The sequence below is a fragment of the Tarenaya hassleriana genome, unplaced genomic scaffold, assembly GCF_000463585.1.
Source record: "Tarenaya hassleriana unplaced genomic scaffold, ASM46358v1 Cleome10, whole genome shotgun sequence".
Lineage (NCBI taxonomy): Eukaryota > Viridiplantae > Streptophyta > Magnoliopsida > Brassicales > Cleomaceae > Tarenaya > Tarenaya hassleriana.
Genome location: NW_010960188.1, coordinates 3,231,736 through 3,253,713, shown reverse-complemented (window position 1 = coordinate 3,253,713; position 21,978 = coordinate 3,231,736). Strand labels below are relative to the sequence as shown.

General features: G+C 41.3%; 7 protein-coding genes across 17 annotated transcripts in view; 3 read left to right on the top strand and 4 right to left on the bottom strand.

Moving 5' to 3' along the window:
• LOC104803323 (putative callose synthase 6) overlaps positions 1 to 2,926 on the top strand; it is a 15,473-nt gene extending 12,547 nt beyond the window's left edge. For 2 of the 4 annotated variants that reach the window (XM_010527254.2, XM_019200818.1), the window contains 2 exons: positions 1 to 176; positions 2,119 to 2,336. In XM_010527254.2, the coding sequence (XP_010525556.1) occupies positions 1 to 176; positions 2,119 to 2,335 (393 nt within the window). In that variant the 3' untranslated portion in view covers position 2,336. Of the gene's footprint in view, positions 429 to 2,118; positions 2,337 to 2,837 lie in introns of those variants that run through there. The other 2 variants (XM_010527256.1, XM_010527262.1) reach the window with 2 other exon arrangements.
• On the top strand, positions 2,890 to 5,611 carry LOC104803341 (probable receptor-like protein kinase At2g42960). Its single transcript, XM_010527273.1, has 7 exons — positions 2,890 to 3,589; positions 3,684 to 3,788; positions 3,937 to 4,059; positions 4,232 to 4,402; positions 4,496 to 4,625; positions 4,719 to 4,928; positions 5,033 to 5,611. Exons 1-7 carry the CDS (start codon positions 2,910 to 2,912, stop codon positions 5,150 to 5,152), a joined length of 1,539 nt encoding a protein of 512 aa, XP_010525575.1. The 5' UTR covers positions 2,890 to 2,909; the 3' UTR covers positions 5,153 to 5,611.
• An 866-nt stretch (positions 5,612 to 6,477) lies between these two features.
• On the bottom strand, positions 6,478 to 10,149 carry LOC104803296. 5 transcript variants are annotated; one of them, XR_770170.2, is made up of 10 exons: positions 9,968 to 10,149; positions 9,550 to 9,812; positions 9,097 to 9,466; positions 8,820 to 9,008; positions 8,608 to 8,699; positions 8,250 to 8,309; positions 8,079 to 8,148; positions 7,621 to 7,824; positions 7,041 to 7,546; positions 6,478 to 6,714 (listed from the first exon to the last, which is right to left on the bottom strand). XR_770170.2 is itself a non-coding variant. In XM_010527224.2 (9 exons), exons 2-9 carry the CDS (start codon positions 9,750 to 9,752, stop codon positions 7,157 to 7,159), a joined length of 1,578 nt encoding a protein of 525 aa, XP_010525526.1. In that variant the 5' UTR covers positions 9,753 to 9,850; positions 9,968 to 10,149; the 3' UTR covers positions 6,928 to 7,156. The 5 variants fall into 5 exon arrangements, 4 of the variants coding, with proteins under 4 accessions (XP_010525526.1, XP_010525536.1, XP_010525520.1 ...); XM_010527224.2 differs by lacking the exon at positions 6,478 to 6,714 and having other exon boundaries at positions 6,928 to 7,546; positions 9,550 to 9,850; XM_010527234.1 differs by lacking the exon at positions 6,478 to 6,714 and having other exon boundaries at positions 6,928 to 7,546; positions 9,097 to 9,445; positions 9,538 to 9,812.
• A 331-nt stretch (positions 10,150 to 10,480) lies between these two features.
• LOC104803277 (AT-hook motif nuclear-localized protein 16-like) lies at positions 10,481 to 11,859 on the top strand. Its single transcript, XM_010527193.2, has one exon. It carries the CDS (start codon positions 10,902 to 10,904, stop codon positions 11,658 to 11,660), a length of 759 nt encoding a protein of 252 aa, XP_010525495.1. The 5' UTR covers positions 10,481 to 10,901; the 3' UTR covers positions 11,661 to 11,859.
• LOC104803281 (pentatricopeptide repeat-containing protein At2g42920, chloroplastic) lies at positions 11,718 to 13,905 on the bottom strand. 2 transcript variants are annotated; one of them, XM_010527207.1, is made up of 2 exons: positions 12,074 to 13,905; positions 11,718 to 11,808 (listed from the first exon to the last, which is right to left on the bottom strand). In XM_010527207.1, exon 1 carries the CDS (start codon positions 13,884 to 13,886, stop codon positions 12,243 to 12,245), a length of 1,644 nt encoding a protein of 547 aa, XP_010525509.1. In that variant the 5' UTR covers positions 13,887 to 13,905; the 3' UTR covers positions 11,718 to 11,808; positions 12,074 to 12,242. The 2 variants fall into 2 exon arrangements, with proteins under 2 accessions (XP_010525509.1, XP_010525501.1); XM_010527199.1 differs by having other exon boundaries at positions 11,720 to 11,808; positions 12,069 to 13,905.
• Positions 13,906 to 13,974: 69 nt separating this feature from the next.
• Positions 13,975 to 17,509, bottom strand: LOC104803267 (ribose-phosphate pyrophosphokinase 4). Its single transcript, XM_010527181.1, has 7 exons — positions 16,889 to 17,509; positions 15,523 to 15,838; positions 15,258 to 15,353; positions 15,010 to 15,078; positions 14,781 to 14,909; positions 14,379 to 14,478; positions 13,975 to 14,285 (listed from the first exon to the last, which is right to left on the bottom strand). The coding sequence occupies exons 1-7, from the start codon at positions 17,029 to 17,031 to the stop codon at positions 14,149 to 14,151; spliced, it is 990 nt and encodes a 329-aa protein (XP_010525483.1). The 5' UTR covers positions 17,032 to 17,509; the 3' UTR covers positions 13,975 to 14,148.
• A 90-nt stretch (positions 17,510 to 17,599) lies between these two features.
• Positions 17,600 to 21,972, bottom strand: LOC104803247 (protein MEI2-like 2). 3 transcript variants are annotated; one of them, XM_010527154.1, is made up of 11 exons: positions 21,755 to 21,972; positions 21,183 to 21,649; positions 20,885 to 21,043; positions 20,644 to 20,760; positions 20,336 to 20,487; positions 19,833 to 19,915; positions 18,974 to 19,766; positions 18,792 to 18,876; positions 18,642 to 18,710; positions 18,332 to 18,504; positions 17,600 to 17,991 (listed from the first exon to the last, which is right to left on the bottom strand). In XM_010527154.1, exons 1-11 carry the CDS (start codon positions 21,873 to 21,875, stop codon positions 17,934 to 17,936), a joined length of 2,277 nt encoding a protein of 758 aa, XP_010525456.1. In that variant the 5' UTR covers positions 21,876 to 21,972; the 3' UTR covers positions 17,600 to 17,933. The 3 variants fall into 3 exon arrangements, with proteins under 3 accessions (XP_010525456.1, XP_010525465.1, XP_010525472.1); XM_010527163.1 differs by having other exon boundaries at positions 18,332 to 18,484; XM_010527170.1 differs by lacking the exon at positions 17,600 to 17,991 and having other exon boundaries at positions 18,446 to 18,537.
• Between the last annotated feature and the right edge of the window lie 6 nt (positions 21,973 to 21,978).

Below are 21,978 nucleotides of genomic sequence, written 5' to 3'. Positions count from 1 at the left end.
GCGTACGAGTACATAATGGGGCTCGTGATATTCGCACCGATAGCAGTGCTGTCGTGGTTCCCCATTGTTTCGGAGTTTCAGACGCGTCTACTCTTCAACCAAGCCTTTAGCAGAGGCCTTCAGATCTCTATGATCCTCGCTGGTCGGAAAGACAAAGCATCTTCCTCATTTTACAAGTAAGTAAATTATATATGTCCTTGGCCATGAAGTAGAGTTTCTCCATTTTGAATGTCCCGTGAGCTTTTGTCTGATTAGAGACTTGGAATTATCAAAAGGGCCCTCTCTACCTTATGTGATTTGGTTATGTTCCAGTTCCATGTGTTTTGGAGAAAGAAAACTGAGTTGGGTGTCAGTCACGTGACACACGTGCCAAAATTGCAAAGAGAAATATAAAATAGGGGTGGCCATTTCGGGTTTTGGTTCGGTTATATTCAGATTCGGTTATTTCGGTTATAGAAAAACTATAACCATTCGGTTTTTATATAAATTTCGGTTCGGTTCGGTTCAGTTATTTTTTGGTTCGGTTCGATTCGGTTTCGGTAAAAAACTCATTTTTTTCAAAGAAAATCGTGAGTTTTTTCGGTTATTTTTTTATTCGGTTCGGTTTCGATTTTTTCGGGTTTAAAGAAATCATAACCGTTCGGTTTTGATGTCGGGTTCAGTTCATGTACGGTTATATCTTATTCTGTTCGGTTTGGTTCTGTTAATAACCGAAATGACCACTCCTAATCCAAAACACTGTGATGGTCAAAGTCAAGGCCTGTCTTCCTGACACATTACTACAGTGTTTTCAGTTTTCACCCTCATCATAACTAAACCAAACTATGATTAGAAATTTAATGTTAACTCTCCTTTGTCTTATTAAACATAATAATTACGTCAAGGGTTTTCATTAAAAAAGCCTCCATCAAAGAGGCTTTAACCTCTCCGTTATACACACACATATATATATATATATATATATATATATAAACTCTAAGAAAGGCGCTTTAAGTCATTTTCCATAACATGCTCACATAAATATGGTATTGTATGATTTACCAAAAAAAATATATATGGTATTGTATGTGTGCATGAAAATGAATACATAATTACAGCAGCTAGAGCCTAGAATCCTTTTTTCTTTTGGATTTATGCTTATTCGGGAGACGTTTATCAAATGTAACTTGTAAAGACTTATATAATAAATAATAGGATGATGTATTAATTCTTGATTCGATAGATTATAAAATAAAGATCGCTTTTTTTAATGGTCATTTAGACTTTCACGTGAAATTTTTTATGGATCTGATATTTAATACTAGATCCGTTTCAAAATAATTATTGTTTTAGATTATTTCACATTTTTTAAAAAAGATAGAAAAAGTTACGGTAGTCTTATTTAATACCCTTATTTAATGATAAAAATAATGTTATCATTAATAATTCATTAGAATTTAATAGGGATAAAATAAAAAATTATTGTAAAAAATATCTTAAAAATGTAGAATGACAAATATTTTGAAATATAGAAAATAACCTAAAACTACAAATATTATAAAACCTTTGACGTGTTATTTGACTGTAAATACCAAATAATCTCCAATATTGGGAAGATACTCTCCAACATAAAAGCTCCGACTCCATAAAACGAATAATATCTACCGGAGATTACCCGTTCCATATTTGGAAAATTATTCCTTTATTTTAAATTGCATGAAATCAAGATTAAAGTGGAAAATCTGTTATGATTTTCAGCAAGCTCTTAAATATTCTTGAATTGATAATAAGTAATAACCAACATTATAGCAAGCATGTAGATTTTTGTATTATCATTCAAGACCCCCCAAAAAAAACATTTTTACATAAAAAACTTTCTTAAAATTTATTAAATAAAAACCTAATTAGATATAACAATTAAATATATATATATATATAGATAGATTTTTTTATTAAAGATTGGAAAATAAATTAAACAGAAGACAATACGTCAAACCCCAGACCACTTGACTTTTTTAGTCGATTAGATTCACCGGATGTTCTTCTGTTTCTTTGTTCGAATACCATTACCATAAAATCTCTCTCTCTCTCTCTGTCTCTCTCTGTCTCTCTCTGTCTCTCTCTCTTGGATGTTTCAAGCTTTGGTGGTGGGCTCAAAGTAAAACTCGCAAGAGACTTCATCTGCAATTCTATACATTGGCATCTCCATGCCAATTGCGTTCTGCCTTTCTCCTCTTTTTTTTCTTCGGTTTGCTTCAGAAACAAAAAAAGAGAGCCCTTTTCCTGTTTTTTCCTTCGCTTCTGCTCCAAGAGCAAGATAGATCAAAAGGGCAAAGCTTGGTTCGCCACATGCTAAGGTAAATCATTTTCTCGTCATGAAAAGGTGACACCTTTTTTTTTTAGTTTTTTGTTGTGATTCTCTGGGGTTGTCTCTTGCTTGGATAGGAAGTGATGCTTTTCCATGTCTTCAGAGATGGGATTTTCATTTTTCCTAATTTTTTTCACGCCGGTATGTTTAACTACCGCTAGCCAGCTTAATGCCTATTACTCATTCGTTGATATGCCGCAACTAATTGTTGAATCTCTCCGAAATTGTGTTTTTTCCCCTCTGTATGTGTATCTTAGTGTCAGCATTTCTGGCCAAATTGGTTGTACGAACGTCTGTGCCTACGACTTTGCTTGAAAGCATTAGATTCTTCCATTTGCTTAAGAACCCGCGTTTTTCAGGTTGAGTTAGAAACGAATATTTGTTAAAAACACTTCCTTCGCTTGAAAGATTTGTGTTTTTGAATCATTGTATGGTTGTTCTTTAATCTACTGCTTCTGCGTTGGCTTGGGTACATTTTCTTGCTACTCAGGCGCGAATCGTGCTAGGAGCTTGATCCAAGTTGTGAGGTGGCACGGTTTTGCCGTCAGATGCAAGATCAAAGATGTCACCCGAGATCTCTTTGAATGCTGAAATGACCAAGACGATATCATGTTTGGGTCTAAAGGGTCTGAAGTTGTGGGTATTGATTTGCTTGGTGGTTGGCGCATTCTTGGTTTTGATTCTCTGCATCTTGTCTCTATGTATCATGTTCCGTTGTCGACGAAAACCCAAAAGATCGGCTGACAGGTTTCCCGACAACCAGATACCACATGTCTTGAAAGATATCAGGATTGACAGTGTTGGGTTTCAGATTCAGAACTCTCATCCTGAAAGATTACATCTCATAGTAAAGGATAAGTCCAGTGAGGGAAACTCGGAGAAAATGATGTCCTACTTGAGCAGAACCAAGTCTAGTGATAATGATAATTTGAGTCAATGTAGTTCCGTTCATAATCACGAGAGGGCTTGCAGTTCTCAATCTGGTGAAGAAGGAAGCTTTGGAACTTTTTGGAAGCAATCATCGTTATCATATGGAGGTCTTGTATCAGCATCACCCTTGGTTGGTTTGCCAGAAATATCGCATCTTGGTTGGGGACATTGGTTTACCCTAAGGGATCTTGAGCTAGCCACGAACCGTTTTGCTGCAGAGAATGTGCTTGGTGAGGGTGGTTATGGAGTAGTTTATAGGGGTAGACTTGTCAACGGTACTGAGGTTGCTGTGAAGAAGCTTCTGAACAATATGTAAGTTTTCTTATGTAAACTCAAATGTTACATTAGCCTATGCCTTGTTTCTTTAACTCACCTAACAGTTCTATCCCATATCGGATCTCTCTAGGGGACAGGCTGAGAGGGAGTTCCAGGTTGAAGTTGAGGCCATTGGTCATGTACGGCACAAAAATCTTGTTAGGCTTTTAGGATACTGCATAGAGGGAGTTCACAGGTGATATGCTGACCATGCTACCAATACAGTTTCTTCACTCGTCCTTGTAGTTTCACTCTTATGGCAGGAGGAGAGTTTTCTGCTGTAACTAGTGGGTGTCGAGAGAAACTAGTCCCACGGGCTTAATCTATATATTGGCTTTTTGCAGGATGCTTGTTTATGAGTATGTCAATAATGGTAACTTAGAACAATGGCTACATGGGTCCATGCGCCAACATGGTACTGTCACTTGGGAGGCCCGGATGAAGATCATTCTTGGTACTGCACAAGCGTAAGTTGTTTGAAATGTTGACTATTGACCTGTTGCTCGCTTGGATAGAATCTATCATCCAGATTTAGTTGCAAATACAGCTCTTGCACGAAATTTAGCTATAATTTCGAATAGATAGTTAGATCGGCTAAATTTGGGATTAAGGCGATGTTGATATTGATGTAATGTGCAGCCTTGCTTATTTGCATGAAGCAATAGAACCAAAAGTAGTCCATCGAGACATAAAAGCAAGCAATATCTTGATTGATGATAACTTCAATGCGAAAATCTCCGACTTTGGGTTGGCCAAGCTCCTGAGCTCTGGCGAGAGCCATGTCACGACAAGAGTCATGGGAACGTTTGGGTAAGTGTAAAAATGTGTACCCTTTTGCACGATGATAATATTACGGGTCTTATGTATGATATTCTTATTTAGGTTCCTCTGAATGTGTTTCAGCTATGTAGCACCAGAATATGCTAATACGGGTATGTTAAATGAGAAGAGTGACATTTATAGCTTTGGTGTCCTGCTTCTGGAAGCTGTGACTGGGAAGGAACCAGTTGACCATGGACGTCCAGCTAACGAGGTAAAATTAATATATCTTAGAATATTATGATGAATTAATATGTACATGCTTTGTGTAACCATGATCCGGTGCTAAATATTTACCCGCTGCCAGGTGAATCTTGTTGAATGGCTGAAGATGATGGTCGGAGCAAGAAGAACTGAAGAAGTCACTGATCCGAGAATTGAAACCAAACCCAGTACTCGTGCTCTAAAACGTATTCTTCTAGCGGCACTAAGATGTGTGGATCTCGAAGCAGAGAAAAGGCCGAAAATGAGCCAGGTTGTACGGATGCTTGAAACCGATGAACGTCCATTTCGTGAGGTGAATATATGTATCCTTGTCCGGTCTAAATGTATAACAACTGTTATGAGAGTGGTATCAAAATCTTCAAAAAATGTTATGTTAGTATTTATATTCCTTTGCAGGACCGGACGAGCAGGAGGAGCAGAACAGCGAGCATGGAAATCATCGAAGCCACAGAGGAAACAACCGAGACGAGCAAAAGGCCTGGCCATTCAGAGAGCCACGAGAAGGCTTCTGAATAGAAGACAGATCTGAGCACTGCAGTGAGGTTTTTGGCACAGTCATGTCCTGGTTGTTCTTGCTCTTTGGCGGCTTATACACACTTTCGTTCCAGCGTGTGAAGGATAAAAGAATCAGGTGGCGGAAAATGTGTCATCCCCTTGAGATTTCAAATGACGAAAAGATCCGTTCCATGGAGCAATGATGGCCGAAGCAACGGCCGCCTGAGAGGCGGCTCTTGTGATGCGTAAAAGGCGGTTTCTAAAACTTGTACTTCACTTATTTTCTTTCCTTTTTTCCATTCCCTGACATGCCTTGAGCTCAAGATTCTCACCATTTTCTTTTTCTAGTTTCTACTATGAGTTAGCGTATTTAATGTCCTGTTCCTCTGTATATGTATATGATCAATTTATTTTATACGTGTTTGTGTGTACAGAGGCATGCAGGCCAACAATGATGCAATCCATCATTTTTGTCTTTAAGCCGTTGATCCTCTTTGTGAACACTGCAGCAGAAAAAGATTCCCAACTGTATGGAAAAATGGCAATCTCTTCTTCATTATATATATATATATATATATAATGAGAACTTCCCAAGTATGTTCTTCAATCCATTAAAAAAAAACAATCACGTCTTAAGGGAATTTTAACCTCTTTATTATCTATAAATATGACATATACAACCTTAATGCTTCTAACACAATTTTGTCTCAAGGACACCTAGGGTTTTGACCAGGACCTCCATAGTAAAGGTAAGTTCTCTAGTCATTATCTGACATCATCTTCACGTTATAACAGTTTGGTCGAGTAACGACGACGACTATAAGTATAAGTTTTTTCGGATCTGTCAAAACATTCGACGTATCGACTGTGCCTAAGCCCCGAAAAAACTCGTCTTTTGATACTCTTCGTCGGGAAAGTGTCCACTCCCCAGTCCGCATCTCTGTAGTAGGCCCTAAACCCTAAACCCTAAACCTTAAAGGTGTCATTCTAGGATTCCATTTCCTCCAGGGCCCAAATAACTCAATTTTCTCCCATGAAAGGGCGTTCTAGTGCGTTGTAGATTCTTATCCAAGACTTGTAATAAAAAAAATCACGCTATTTTTTGCGTTCAAGTTCACTATTTCACCTCCCCAGGCAATATCCGTTGCATTGTTGTCTAGATATGGGACTATAGAACTGGGCCCGTATCCGAGCATGGTTTTCCCGTACCCTAACCACCAGTTCCTTTTTTTTTTCTTTTTGGATTCTAAAATCGAAAGGACGGTTTTTTTAGCCATACAAAACATTGTTTGGATCTAAGTAGTGGTGTTTACCTTGGTAATAAGAAATGGAATGTTGTATTGGGAACCGCCATAGGTCGATATGGCCCGAATAGCTGCACCAAGCCCGGGCAACAATGATTGTAGCAACCCGTGTCTTTGTATGAATCCCTCTATTTTGGTTCATTAGATAATCCAACTTCTACAAACCAAGACATAGACATAGAATAGAACTGGAAAAAAAAAGCTAGACCAAGAAACTAAACTTACGGTCCAATAAATGAATATTCTTGGGTTGTTATCTTTGTATAAACCTTCGGAAACCTGTCATTATAAGAAGAAAGGGCCCAAATTTACAATGGAAATTGAATAAGGAGTTTCATCGTTTGATACAAGGTTAAAAAAAAAAAGATTACATTAATATTGAAACTTCTACAAAAATACATAGACTTTGTAAATATTTTTATAAGCCTACATAGATTTTGCAAACATGTTGTAGCAATGTGACTTTATGGTAATATTTGCAAAGATAGTATATATATTTGGTAGAAGTTTCAAAGTTCTTTTATTTATGTGACAACTTTTAAAAAAGTTTATGATTTTTAGGCCATTAATTATATAAAAAAAGAGAAATATACCAACCAACCAACCTCCAAGGTATTCAAATCGAATCGGAAGCGACCACTACTGACCCAAGCCTGGGACAGACTAAAACTCATCTGCATCTTGGACTCGAGGTTTCCATACATTGATCCATCCCTTTCCTTCAACCGATGAGAACGTATCCGTCTCCTCCGTCCTGGAGAATCCCTCTTGCAGCTGTGTGTTCGATATTCTGTGGAATGTTTTTACGGACTTTGGCGTGAGATTCTGCTTCTTGCTGAAACATCCTAACCAGTTCGTCCAGTTCCAGTCTCCTGATCTCAGCGTTCACTTCTGTCTTCGGTTCCTTCAGGCCGAGGTAGAGAAGGGCGGTCACTATCAAGACAAGCCCTGACAAAAAAAGAATGCCCGAAAACAGAGCAAACGCATATGGAGACTCTTCAGCTCCTGGTATTCCATCCACATTGATCCCAAAGAGTCCGGTTACTATCGTGAGAATGAGTCCGACACCTCCAAAGATTCCAAGGTTATGCGTGACGGTGAGGCTCCGGTCCTTTTCAAGCGGAAGTTCAGATCAAGATCTGGTCTGTGGAATATCGAAAACAGTTGTTATCATCTGAACTATACCTGTAGCCATGCTCGGACAGTGCTCTGCATGACATCTTGGATAGTGAATAAGCGGCCTCGGACTGCTTCCTGTTCATCAATCATGTCCCGGGTGCTCTTCCTTATTCCTTCTAGTAGGTCTTTCGTTGTATTGCCTTTCAGTTGTTGAAGAAGCTCGAACACAATCTCTTCCCTTGCGTGGAGCGACCATTTCACTCGTATAACCTGATTATACGGAAGGGAAATAGTTACATTCCACCAGACGTACAAACGAAATGTGGTATTTGTGAGTTTAATCCACTAACGGACACTTAAATCTGTACGGATTTCAAGCTTAAAGATACATCAAGACTGGTTTCTTAAAGTGATTTAGAGTTATCATCGATACTTGCCAAAGAAATGAAAAGCTAGTACAATGGAAAACAAGATTCACCATTCTTGTCTACTACAGAATAAGACAAGATAGATCTACCGTCTACCTGCGTTGAGAGCCTTCTGATTTCTTGGTTCAAGATTATAGTGAAGAGATGCAGATCCTCGTGCATTCTCCTGATTGCAAGCAGAAGCAAAATTTGCTTCTCCATAAGATACCGGGGCAAGGGCTGATGAAGGAAAGATATTTCAAATTTCAGCAGAAGGTAAGGTACCACCTGTTCATAAACTTCAGCTCAACTTCATCAGCTGCACCGAATATGTATTTGCGGAATAACCTGCAGTAGGTTTCAGGTATCAAGTTCAGGAGCAATGAAAAGAATTTTTTTTTTGTTAAGAGTATAAAGAATAACCCCATGGTTCACTTATCTTGCAAGTATCTATCTTATCTCCCACATGAATCTAGAGAGATTTACGAGTAGCTCTTATCATCTGATTACATCTTTCAGACCTAGAGAGTATGACCATATATCATGGTTCTCTTCTAGAACAGTACTTCTCTTCCAAGACTGGACATAGACTTCTCAAGTCCATTGCTTATATGTTATGGAAATCTACATCAAGTTGACAATAAACCTATCGTCCCAGCGAGCAAGGCGACAAGCTAGATGTGCTATTAGCTCGTGAACTGTTCGTGGACTCCGAGCTCCACCCGCGATAAGCATTTCCTGAGAGAACAGACGGTCACCTCTAGCCAAAAAAGTACCCTTTGGAAAGAGCTTCAATATGGCTAAACTTTTCAAGGATTAGTAACTAAGAAACATTTATACATTCAAGGAGGAACAGACCTGAACCTCTACAATACCTAGCACGTTTATGTTCGGTGCAGAGCCTTTAACATGCAATGCAGTCACTAGAAAATTCTGTGTCTGCCATGATCTTAAGACAACTGGGATATCATCTTCTTCGATGAAAGGATCACCAGCTGATTGTCCCAACAGCTCAAACAGCAGCCCGCCTGCAACTCTGACAGGAACCTGTAGATCAATGCATAACAATTAGACATTCGTTCATATAGCCATGATCAATCATCTTCAGACATGAAAGAGGAAGGCAAACATGAACCTCATACAGAAGATGCTTCATCCGGTCACTTATGAGCTTGCTTTCGTCCCGAAGAGCAAGGCTTATAGCCGGATGCAACCATTGCGCGCTACTCAACCACGAAGCTATAGCTCGATGACGGGCATCAACATGGCACCACCAGGTTGGGCCCACAGGGCGTTCCCAATAAGGAGCCGCCAATTCAGCAACAGTAGTTTCATCCTCCTCATCCGAGGGTTCAACATTATGCATTTCCCAACCACTGCCAACTTGCACTGTCTGAACAAGTTCAGATAGCCTTTCCCATCCTACCTGTTTCCAATAACTCCTTTCGACCCCATATTCGCCTGTCCGACCTTCCTCTCGGTTGCTATCATAGCCAAAATGTACCCTTCAACGTTAGCAGAAACTCTATATAACATCTGCAGATTCAGTATATAGACAGTTTAGTTACAAACATACTTTTGGAACAACCTGTCAGGGAAACCTAGACCTCGTTGATGTCCGTTTCCGACATGTTCTGCGTTCTGAATCCTCGTTCCGGGTTTCCACTGAAACACCCTCCGGTGTCCTCGAACGTACTCGAAAGCACAGATAAGGCCATCAGTCCAAAGATCACTTCCCGGCAAAGCATCTCGATGCCCGTTGTTCTTCCGATGATCATGATTGGTGCTCATTTCTCAAATCCCAAGCAATTCAATGGCTAAATTATCATCTCAGCCCTCAACTCGCTCTTTCTGCAACGCAAAAGCGAAAGAACCTCGGCACCATGTTCCTAAAATTCTGGGATTAAGCCAACTTGAAGAACGGCAAACATTCTTTTGGGGCGAAGAAGCTTGCAAGACGATGAACAGTTACTGAGAAACAACCAAAAAAATCTCGATTTTTTTACCTGAGAATCACGAAAACCCCATGAATTGAGGAGACGAAGCAGAGCTCAAGCGATCAAGCAGCAACAAATTCCGCGGAGGGTAAAGATCTGAGAGCATAATGAGCAAACATTTCGAAGGAAACGCAAGGAAAGGACTCGAGATCAGGAAAAATTGTGCACAAGGGAGATGGATTTTACCCCGAAGCCAGAGTTTGCCGCCCTTCAGATGCAACGCACGTGTAATCCCAGTACACACGTATACGTATACGTATACGTATACGTATATGTATATGTATATGTATATTCTGATTGAAAATAAACCTAGTTTTAGCATTTCTAATATATATTAAAGGAATATATTTTAACATTTTTAGATATCCAATTAAACTTTGGAATTTTCACCCATAAAACTACACATTGTTTACAGCAAAAGTACATTCTTTACAACTACATTCATCATCATTATTTGTTATAATCATTTACTAACCATATTTTTTCACACATTAAATAAATGCCATTATTATCTTTTAATCTGTGGAGAAAATAGTCCAAAAAACATGAAAATAATATTAACAAAAAGATTAAAAAAAAGAAGAAAAAAATTGTTGTGATGACTGTGCATATACATATACATATGCACATACATAGCCACCATAAACCTCATACAGACACATACCAATCACACTCTTACATATGATGATCCAATAAGATATGGTTAGGGGAGTTTGGTAAGAAGACAATTATCATGAATCAGAAGTATATCATCCAGTTGGGAAGTAGGCAGCCAATTATATTGCAGAATGGCTTCAACTGTTAATCACAAGTTTGGTCTCACTTAACCTTCTCCTACTCTTCACCGTCATTCTTTTGGGTCTCCCTCCATATTATATTTCCCTCTTATCTCATTACTTAAACTCTCCGAGATCCTTTTTTTCTTCTCGAATCATATCACAGGATGGCTGGAGGAACAGCCCTGAATCCGACCTCTGTTGGGTCTAAGCCAGCTCCTGTCAGAAGCCAGGAACCCGAGAGAGTGACCAATAACTCGAAGATGGTCCAACCGGTTTCAGCCGTCGAGGGAGAGATGGGTAAGCGGCCGAGAGGAAGGCCTGCTGGCTCCAAGAACAAGCCAAAGCCTCCTATCATCGTGACCCACGACAGTCCAAACGCTCTCAGAGCTCACGCTATGGAGATCGGTTCGGGCTGTGATGTCTGTGAGACATTAGCCGACTTTGCAAGAAGGAAGCAGAGAGGTCTCTGCATTCTCAGCGCCAATGGCTGTGTCACGGATGTCACGCTTAGACAGCCGGCTTCCTCGGGGGCCATTGTGACGTTGCACGGCCGTTTTGAGATTCTTTCTTTGCTTGGATCCATCCTGCCTCCACCAGCACCCATCACCGGTCTGACCATTTACTTAGCCGGGCCTCAAGGACAGGTCGTGGGGGGAGGAGTGGTCGGTGGGCTTATCGCTTCTGGACCTGTTGTCCTCATGGCTGCATCCTTTATGAACGCTGTTTTCGATCGTCTTCCACTGGACAATGATGATGAAGCTGCTGCTGCTGCTGCTGCAATGCAGAATCAGCATTATTATCAGAACAGCAGATCCCGCCCCTCGGATGACATGTATGGACTGCCTCAGAATCTGCTCACAAATGGAAATGGACCTTCTGATGTTTACGCTTGGGCGCCTCCTCGAGCTATGTCAAAACCTTAGTTCTCCCTCTAATACCCTGTTTTATCACACACAGCTTGTCCCCTTTAGCTTGTTTTTTTACTACTTCGGATCGAGTTCAATGTTTCTGTAGGTAGAACCTCGAGTCTAGTAGAACCGCATCTCATCTTCACTGTACCTGTACCTGTACCTACAAAACCGAAAAGATGGGAAAGATCACACGTGTGCACCTTTAACATTATGGAAGTTGTTTAAGGTGATACTAACAGAGTTTATTATCCGACCTCATTAAAAGAAACATAAGCACAAGCAACCTATCCCGGAACAGATTAAAGCAACTTTGAGCATTAACATTGATCCTTGTAAAGCATGATTTGGCAATAACGTAAACGTTAAGACCGAGGACCAGACCTGTCATAAATTCTAATGCAAACTTTTAAATCTTCTTACCATACCGGAAAGACGATCAGCAGCAGCAAAGAAGAGAATGCCCTCAAAATGCACAGGCTGCTAAAGTCTGAAGATCTTCTTCCTGCTCATTTCATTGGCACAAGCTGCTTGTAAACCATTTGCAGTCGCAATGTCGAGCAAGACTAATGGCAGAAAGCTGTTCAGGAAGCTGAGCTAGACACTAACTTCTGTTTTTAATGCAGACACATCCCAATTCAACACGTTCAGTATTTCGTAAATCTCTGGTGATTTAAGATGCATTCTCCCGCAACATACAAACTCGTGAACTTCAAAATCGACTTCAATTAGGCTGCTCCCCGGTTCCTTTTCCGTTCGTCTTTTCTTCATCAAAAGCCTCTGGTCAATCGCCTCTCCAAACAGGCCCAAAGAAGCATACGCATTAGACATAAGCACATAACCACAAGTTTCGTCAGGATCGAGCTCCTTCAAGCATTTTGCAGCACGTTCAGCCATCTGAACATTTCCTTTTTTCCTGCAAGCAGAGAGCAAAGAGCTCCATATAATAGTGTCTGACCTCACCGGCATGGTTTCTATCAACGCTTCTGCTTCTTCGAGGAGCCCTGCTCGACCCAGCAAATCAACCATACAACTATAGTGCTTTATGGATGGTTCAATCCTATATTTTTCCCTCATCAATCTGAGGAACTCGTCAGCTTTATGCACCATCCCTGAGTGAGCACAGGCTGTTAAAACACAGACAAAGCTGACAGAATCTGGCTGAAACCCGGAATGCTCCAACTCCATGAACAAGTCCAGAGCTTTTTCCTCGAACCCGTTATTAGCTAGGCCAAGAATCATCGAGTTCCAGCATGATAATTGCTTGTTAGGAGCATTCCTGAACACCTGAAAACCTTCCTCGATACAGCCACTCTTGCAATACATGTCTACAAGGGCAGTAATTACTATGCTGTTCAGTTCAATTCCATTCCTCACCAGATAATCATGAATCCACTTCCCTTGCTTGCTTGCCCCTAAACACGCGCAAGCGTTCAACAAACTCACCATTGTAAACTCGTCGGGCTTAATACCTTTCACCTGCATCTCTCGGAACAGCTCCAACGCAGCCATAAATCTACCATTCCTGACGTATCCGCTGATCATGGAATTCCAAGAAACCCCGTTTCTCTGTGGCATTTCGTCGAACAGTTTCTTGGACTGGCCAATCCGCCCATGTTTGGCAAGACCCATGATCATGGAGTTCCAAGCAACAACATCGAATTCCGTCATTCCCAAAAAAAACCTCCACGCTTCCTCCAGATACCCGCAACTTGCGTACATATGCAGCATCGTGTTCCGTATAAACGGGTCGGTGTCAAGGCCTTCTTTGATAACCCTTCCGTGCAACTGCTTCCCATCCCGGGCATGCCCAAGACTAGCACACGCCTTGAAAACCGAAGGATAGGTCAGCTTCTGCGGCTGCACAGTCGAACAGCTCAACATGTCCAAGAACTTGGAGATAGCTCTCTCGGGAGACGAGCTCCGTGAGAAACCTCGGATGATAGTGTTCCAGACAAATGGGTTTTTGTCAGAGATCCTGGTGAAGACCAAGTAGGCGTAGTTCATGTCTCCGACGTGAGGAGACGCGCAGAAGGCCAGGACTCTGCTAGCGGCGACGGTATCGGCTATCGAGCCGGTCTTGATGAGATTCGCGTGGACTTGCTTGAGATCTCTCATCGTGGTGCAGTCAGTATCAAGCATTCGGACAGAAGAGTTGTCAGAGACGAATCTGGGTACAGAAATCGGTGATGAGGAGCATAAGCTCGTCGACGCCATTTTTCCGATATTTTGGTGCGACATTGATGAAAAAGCCTTATCCTTTTTATATCTATCTTAATTGGTATAGTGAAAAAGAACAGATTTGTCGCGTAGCTTCATGCAAAGGGAATAAACGAAATCTATTTCTATTCAATGCAAAATAAGATCCATTAACAAGAACAGAACACGAGGTTCCTTGATCTTGTCGGGACGACAAGATTATTCATAAACTCATTACCTAGAGCATGTCCAAAGTACAACACAACACAACCCAGAAGAGATCTGGACTTATCTTAAGTTCAAATCAAATCTGCAGAGCATCAGCAATGGATCCCGAGAGACTCAGGACTTCAAACGGAGTCCTGTTTCCTATGGTCTTGACCGTGTGTGGACATGAATCCGTGATCCAGAAGTAGGTGAAAGCATTCTCGCTTTCCGACCCTGGTGAAAATCGCGCAAGTTATCGTGTCGGTTTTGATTCACAAGAGAATGGTAAAGGTAGAAACTACAGTATTTGAGAGGGGAGGGAATTACCGTTGTTCTTGTGGGCAAATCTTTCCCACGAGCTCTTGGGGAAAACACCATGAGTTACATAAGCGCTCACCTTCAAGGCCCCATGAGCTGCCAATACTTTCTGAAATGACAGAGAGTAACAAAGTTAAAACAGCCATTTCCACGATAGTGGCGCCAATCAGGCACCCGACCAAATCGTATAAACGTCAAAGGAAAAAGCTTCATTCATCTGCAGACTTGATAAGTCAAGAATTCTCTGGAAATTGATCCTAACTTAGAACTAAGTCATTACTCTTGACTCGTTATCCTCCCTTTACATCGGTATCCAAATCCAGCCTTGAAGGGCTTAAAAGAGTTTGTAGATAACAGTGCCTGAGTACTAACGCATTGTCCGAATAAGAATTCAGAGATTTGTCTCGTTACCTGGCATTCGATTAGGGTGCCACCAGACTGCACTAAATCATCAACGATAACAACGTGGCAACCAGATGGGTCTCCCTCCTTCAGCCTAACTATTCTTTTATCGCCTTCCCGGACCTTTGTGCAAACCACCTATGTTGCAAAATTGAGTTCCACAGGATATTATTATACATGTGAGGGTCTAAAGTTGGATAAAGCTGAAGGTTGAAAAGGCAGCAAGATCACTATAAACCGTGGGATACTCATCCAACAGCTTGTGGAAGCGCTTCCAAGCCCCGTCATCTGGAAATGCCACCATTATCTGGAAACAAAAACAAAAGCAACTTGTCAAGAGCGCTGATATAAGAACAACAAAAAAACAGAAAGGGAAAACGGGATGAGCAATGTCCACACTAGCGTTAACGCCAGTGTCTTCCACAAATGGAAGAAAGGAGCAAGAATTATATGCGTCGTCACCTGTGACCGGATATGTGAACTGACCTTATCATCTTTAGGGAGCTGTTGAAGGCGTTTCTTCAACAACGGAATTCCAGTCTCGAACAGGGGAAGAACCTGATCACCAAAGTAAAACCTTTCCTGCCACACAGAGAACATATAAACAAACCCATAAAAGACTTGAACTTAACAAGCAGGATGATCAAAAGGAATATCATTCAAGATTATAGGAAACTATTTGGATACTCGGGTTTCCCTGCGGTCTAGACTGAAACTGGATATGAATCTGTGATATAGGAAATAGACAAACCTGAAGAGCATGAATGTCATAGATGACTAAACTAGTCGGGCCACCACGTGAGATGGGAATGTTAGAGAGAATCCTGGCCATGGTAAAAGCAGTTGCAACATCTCCTTCCTCTTCCATTCGCTCAAAGGAGCCAGTCGGAAAGAAAGGCAATACCAACGTGAAGGACGCGACAAACAGGCGGGGGAGCAAGTATATGACTGAGAGCTGCTCGAAGATAACAGCTGGAGAACTGAACGATGCGAGGAAGGCAACGTGCTGACCTCTGATATCATGGGCATTGTTTATATATAGGTTTGGGAATCCATCAGCAAAGCTCCTGAAAATCAAAAGCCAGAACCAAAAACAAAACCCTAATCAACTTCCATATCCCTAACCCAAGCTATGGATCATAGATACACTAATTAACAGTTTCCAGGCCTGAGGCAGCCGAACTAAAGATGGGTTTCACATGAAGAAGACAACAACAGTTCACAGCATTCCTAAAGAGAAAGAGAAACCCCTCAAGCGGTACTGATCACACCAGCCTCTGATCGATCAAGCACTTAATTCGACGATGCTCAAATGGGCAACATGCAAACTATCCCGCTTTGCTACCACTCATCAAATCAAAACTTTTTAGTTTGATTTCCTTTCACATGCAAAAATCTGAGAACCCGTGGACAGTCGAGGAAAAAGAATGAACTTGAAGTGAAAAAAACCCATCGATAAGTCGCTCAAAGGAGCCAGTCGGAAAGAAAGGCAATACCAACGTGAAGGACGCGACAAACAGGCGGGGGAGCAAGTATATGACTGAGAGCTGCTCGAAGATAACAGCTGGAGAACTGAACGATGCGAGGAAGGCAACGTGCTGACCTCTGATATCATGGGCATTGTTTATATATAGGTTTGGGAATCCATCAGCAAAGCTCCTGAAAATCAAAAGCCAGAACCAAAAACAAAACCCTAATCAACTTCCATATCCCTAACCCAAGCTATGGATCATAGATACACTAATTAACAGTTTCCAGGCCTGAGGCAGCCGAACTAAAGATGGGTTTCACATGAAGAAGACAACAACAGTTCACAGCATTCCTAAAGAGAAAGAGAAACCCCTCAAGCGGTACTGATCACACCAGCCTCTGATCGATCAAGCACTTAATTCGACGATGCTCAAATGGGCAACATGCAAACTATCCCGCTTTGCTACCACTCATCAAATCAAAACTTTTTAGTTTGATTTCCTTTCACATGCAAAAATCTGAGAACCCGTGGACAGTCGAGGAAAAAGAATGAACTTGAAGTGAAAAAAACCCATCGATAAGTTGCTAACAAACAAACCCATTAAAGGGAAAAAAAAAAAAAAAAAAAAAAAAAGGAGAGGGAAAACCTCCAGTTGATGGATTGGAGGGTGATAAGATCGGATTGAGAGGCGATACTGCGAGCGAGTTCTTCACATTCCAAGCAGTAAAAGAGATGGACTTTCTTCTTCTGCAGTTCGGACACGACAGCGTCTCTGCAGCTCGTCTCCATGACGCCGACAAAACTTCGAAGTCTATCCCGACGGAACAAAAAGGGGCTTTAACTTTTGAAGGGAACATAACTCACAACCCCACCGTTTATAATATTAGTCTACGGAGAAAAGAAAAGGGCAAATTTGATAATATAAAAAAAAATTAAAATAGAACTTGGTCCGATCTAGTTTGGGCCAAGCCCATATTACTTTTGTAGTTGGGCCGGGCTTTACCTTGTTGGACCGAGTTATGTCTCGTACCAAAGCCGGTTTAAATCACATATTCACATTTTTCCATTAATTTCAAATTCACCATTCCTGTAAAGTCTCTCTATATGGAAAGGAAATACTTTGCTGAGGATCAGCTCTCTGTCAGCAGAGGGCACATTGCCACGAGTGTGAGAGCATGTTCTACGGAGACAACTGCAAGTGGGTTCTAAGTGGTTGGATCCTGTCGTGTTCTTGATGATGATGATGATGATGATGTCAAAGCCCTTTTGTGGAGACATGCTCAGCTGCAGCTGCAGCTGCTGCATGGAAGGATCAATCAATGTCTGCATCAAGAGAGAAATACGCACACGACTTCCATGGAAAATGGACAAATAGATATGGAGCTCGACTTATCACATATGTACAGGCAAGACCAAGAGTTGATATTTACTGAAACTGATAAGGAGAGATTCCAAGACTAAAGTGTTTGTGAAATATCAGAAACAGTTTTGTAGCTTCCATGGACGGTAATGGTGATGTATCCCTCCAAAAAAAAACGGATACTGCCCTCTGAAGACAAAAAGCTTAAGCAGCAGCCATCAGATTCTTCTATCCTCCTTTGAAATTTGTACACTTAATTTACCTTTTCCGACTTGGGAGAACTAAATTCATTAGTTTTTACCCTTCTGCTTCTCCAAAAGATCCGGTGTCTTTATGACCGGTCTGGATTAAAAGCAGCAACGGTTCGAACTGGTTGACGGAAGATTCCCCTGCAGAAAAAGAAATTTCAATAGAGCACATGCTCATCATGCATTTGAAATGTTTTACAAATTTTTTCGGTTTAACTATTAAGTTTGGTGAAGGGGAGCCTCGGCGCACCGGTTAATAAGGTGTTGCCATTGGGACCTAGAGGTCACGGATTCGAGTACTGAAAGCAGCCTCTTGAAGAATATTCTACAAGGTAAGGTTTTAGCCTACAATACAATCTTGTGGTGGGATCCTTCCCTAGACCCCGCTCAATGGGATGCTTTGTGCAGCGGGATGCCCTTTAACTATTAAGTTTCGTAAAATTAGGGTGGATTGGGGTAATAAGAAAGATGTATACTGTACCTGATTATGAGGCTCTTGCCCTTGTTTTTCTTCGTTATCCGGAGTTGAATTTTGCGTGTACGAAACAAGAGCAGCCTTGCCTTGGATCTTTGCGTATGCCAACGAAGCAACTTTCCCACTATCAAACTTCTCCCACCTTTTCTCGTTGAAGCTCTGCGTACAACAACCTCAATCTGTTGTCGTGTTTTTTTTTACGGCTCAACAAACTGAAAATAGTGCATTTACACAACTGATAGATAGATAGATTGATTGATAGACTTGTTCAAGAACCGAAGAAAACAACAAATGGCGAAGAGCAAAGTATATTAACCTGGTGGAAAGGAACGATGTGCAATGGAGAGACCATGTTGATCAACGCGTAACCCATATTGCATTTATTCTGTAAACAAGAAAAAGCTAAATCTTTATCGAGCTTTTTGATCTCACAATGCGGTATCACTGATTACTACTCATATATTACCTTAAAATCAGTAGGCAAGTACAGGAAGTCATAGTTCCCCTTGTGCTTTTCATCAATTTCAGCCGCCAGCATCTTGAAAGTATATCTTTAAATATTTGACAGGATTAAACATTGCCTGAATGTGTGACCCATAACCGGAAAAAAAAAACAGCAAGATCTTATGATTGGTGTCATCAACTTACTTGTTTGGGATGTTTTTAATCATTAACGTAGTCCGGGTATCATCTCCAGTAGCGATTCTGTCCAAGTCAATATGATACAATCTATCATCGATGATTTGATTTCGAGCACAATTCTCAACGTGTTGGACCCTTTCATGCTCAAGCCTACGCTCACTCCGGATTGGTCCTAACCCTGGATTCCCACCGTAACGAGCTTCAGGCATTGACGACATGCCAAAACCCGGGAATTCCTGCTCGGGTTGGCCTCCCAGATGACCAAAACTAGATCTTTCTTGTGCTTGAGAATTCAAGTTCGTGAGAAAGTGTCTATTGACACCTGAGGCCCCGAAACCAAGAGAAGTCTGGGAGGACGTCCCTGGTGATTCCCAATTGTAGCTTATTTGAGCACCGAGGTGAATGCTCGAGGGAGCAGATCCCACATGATGCCGGTATTTACCGAGCAGGGAACCTTTTCTACCAGAGTATGGAAAACCATGCCCACTATTGAAAGGATGTTCAGCAGATGATGTCGACCCGAAGTAACCAGAATGATTGAGAGATTGTGGGGGACTTCCCCATAGATAGCAGTGATCATATGATGTCCCGAAAACAGAGGAATGTGAATCGGGTATTCCTTGCTCATTATTGCCAATGGCTGAAAATCTTGGAAAGCCAGTTGAATAAGATGGGAGAGTCGAGGCGAGCCCATGCAGGTTACCGGTGTTTCCTGGCCTGACGATCTCCAGACCATGCAACTGCAGAAAAGGATGTGAAGGTTTGCTCGTGCCCGGGCTGCCAATGGTTGCCCAATCACCTGTAATCAGATGAAATGAGTTTCCCGACAAGTAGTAGCCCTGAAAAAGCCATAAATAATTATTACCTGGAGGAGAACTGGAAATCCGTTGGTTAAGGAAGCCGTGAGATTCATTTCTTTCCGCATCTTGACCAGCTATCGGAACCGAGCTGCAGACAAAAAACTTTTGAATCACTTGCTATGTTTGATAAATCATTGATTGACATGGAAATCGAATGGATCAAATACAAAATGGGTTTTGTTTCCCTGAATAAAACATAAAATGGCTGTCTGTCTATTACCAGACAAACAGAAGCCAAGTAGACAGTAAAGCCATAAACAAAGACTAAGATTTGTGGACTTGGAACATGCAAAGCAAAGCAAAGATAAGAGCCCGGAAGCATATAGAGAAAGCTCAATTTCCATTTTGGTCCTAGTCTTATAATTTATAACCAAACCCCTGTATTTGCATGAAAATCAGTTTATTGAAAAGCTAATGAACAAGTAGAAGAACTTTGAAAAAGAAAAGGTAATTTATACGAAATAATGCATGATACTTCACCAGGGCAGAGAATGATATCAAAACTTACGGTCGACGTGATCCACCAGGGCGGCTAAGTTCGAGTTTTATACGTTTCCCACCAATCTCGCTTCTATTCAGTGCTTTCAGAGCTGCCTCTGCATGTCTAACATCATAGTACTCGATGAACCTATGGAACTGCCTATGCGGGGTTTCTCTAATCTGCATTCACACATCAATTTAAATAAATCATGATTTCATCCTTCAAATCAAATAGTTTGGAAAGAAATTCTAGCCGGTCATCATATACAACATAAAGATAACGTTGATCCAATGGAGCAAAAAAATTCACTTCCTGAAAACAGCATTCTTAATTACCTCTTTAACCTCTCCATAGGCACTGAAAATCTGACGGAGCTCATCATTCGAAACTGATGAATCCACATTGAAAACTACAAGAGTTCCTTGATTCATATCCTTCTCTGATGGATTTTCCTGTCATACGGCATTCAACCAATGTTTCAAAGATACTAACAATGGAGGATCTTTTAAATCCCGGAACAAGACAACTTCTCAGATCTTTTAAATCCCAGACGAAGACACTTCTCACAGTTTATACCTTGGGAATCGAAAAGTGGATGTCCAATGTCCTTTTCCTCAAAAGTGTGCCCTGCAACGCACGCATTGCAGTATGAGCAGCTCGAATATCGTAGTAGGATATCATCAGAAAGCCCCTGCTTTTGCATGCAGTGTATAAACTTCTGATCTCTCCAAATGGCTGGCAACAAATATAACCCATGTCAGCCGGAGAAAAGCGCAGGTACCACCAATACAAAGATGCGAATGGTGTACGATAATTGATAATGCTAATAATCACTTGACAAGGGAAAAAGGGCAACAAACCAATGTAACAGTACCTCAAAGAGGGCCCTTAACTCAGATTCCTCGACATTGCTGTTGATATTTCTCACGAATAATGTCCTTGAAGGATGTTCACCGTAAGGATGTTCTATCGAAACTCTTCCAGATGTATTGGGAAACTTAAGAGGAATAAGGGAATCCATTACACCTCGGTCAGATATCTGCACCTCTGATACATCAGCAACATGATTGGGCCGAGGTTCGACATCCAATTCCAACCCCCCTCCAGCGCAAAAAACGTCACACTCTTCCAGATCCTCCAGTTCATCAGGCAAACCATTGAAGTTAAGCTCATCGATGAGACCATGAAGGAGCTCATTTTCATCCTCGGGCAACAGAATTTCCAACGAGTTAGGTTCAACATCTTCCAGTGAATCCTTCTCCGAGTTTCCTAAAGCTAGCTTGTTCAGATTGGGTGAGCTATCATCGAGGGAGAGCCAACTGTCGGAATCGGTATAATTAACTGCACGTGTTTATCAATAGAACAAAAATATATCAGAACTGAGTTAAAAAAACAACAACCAAATACTATACGGATGATTAAAAAAGAGGAAAAGCTCGGCCATACGCTTTTCATGAGCAAGTGTGGGCAAGGAACTCGAAAACAAGGTCACATGGCTTGAAGTAGGATATGCACCGTGGCCATGAGGACTTCCCGATGGTCCACCCGCTGAAGGGCACTTTGACATGTCTAAATTCAGTACAGATGAACAATTAGACGCGGAAAACAATCTAATCAAGACAGTAATTTTAATCACAACATCATAAAACGAAAGGCAACAAGAAAGCGTA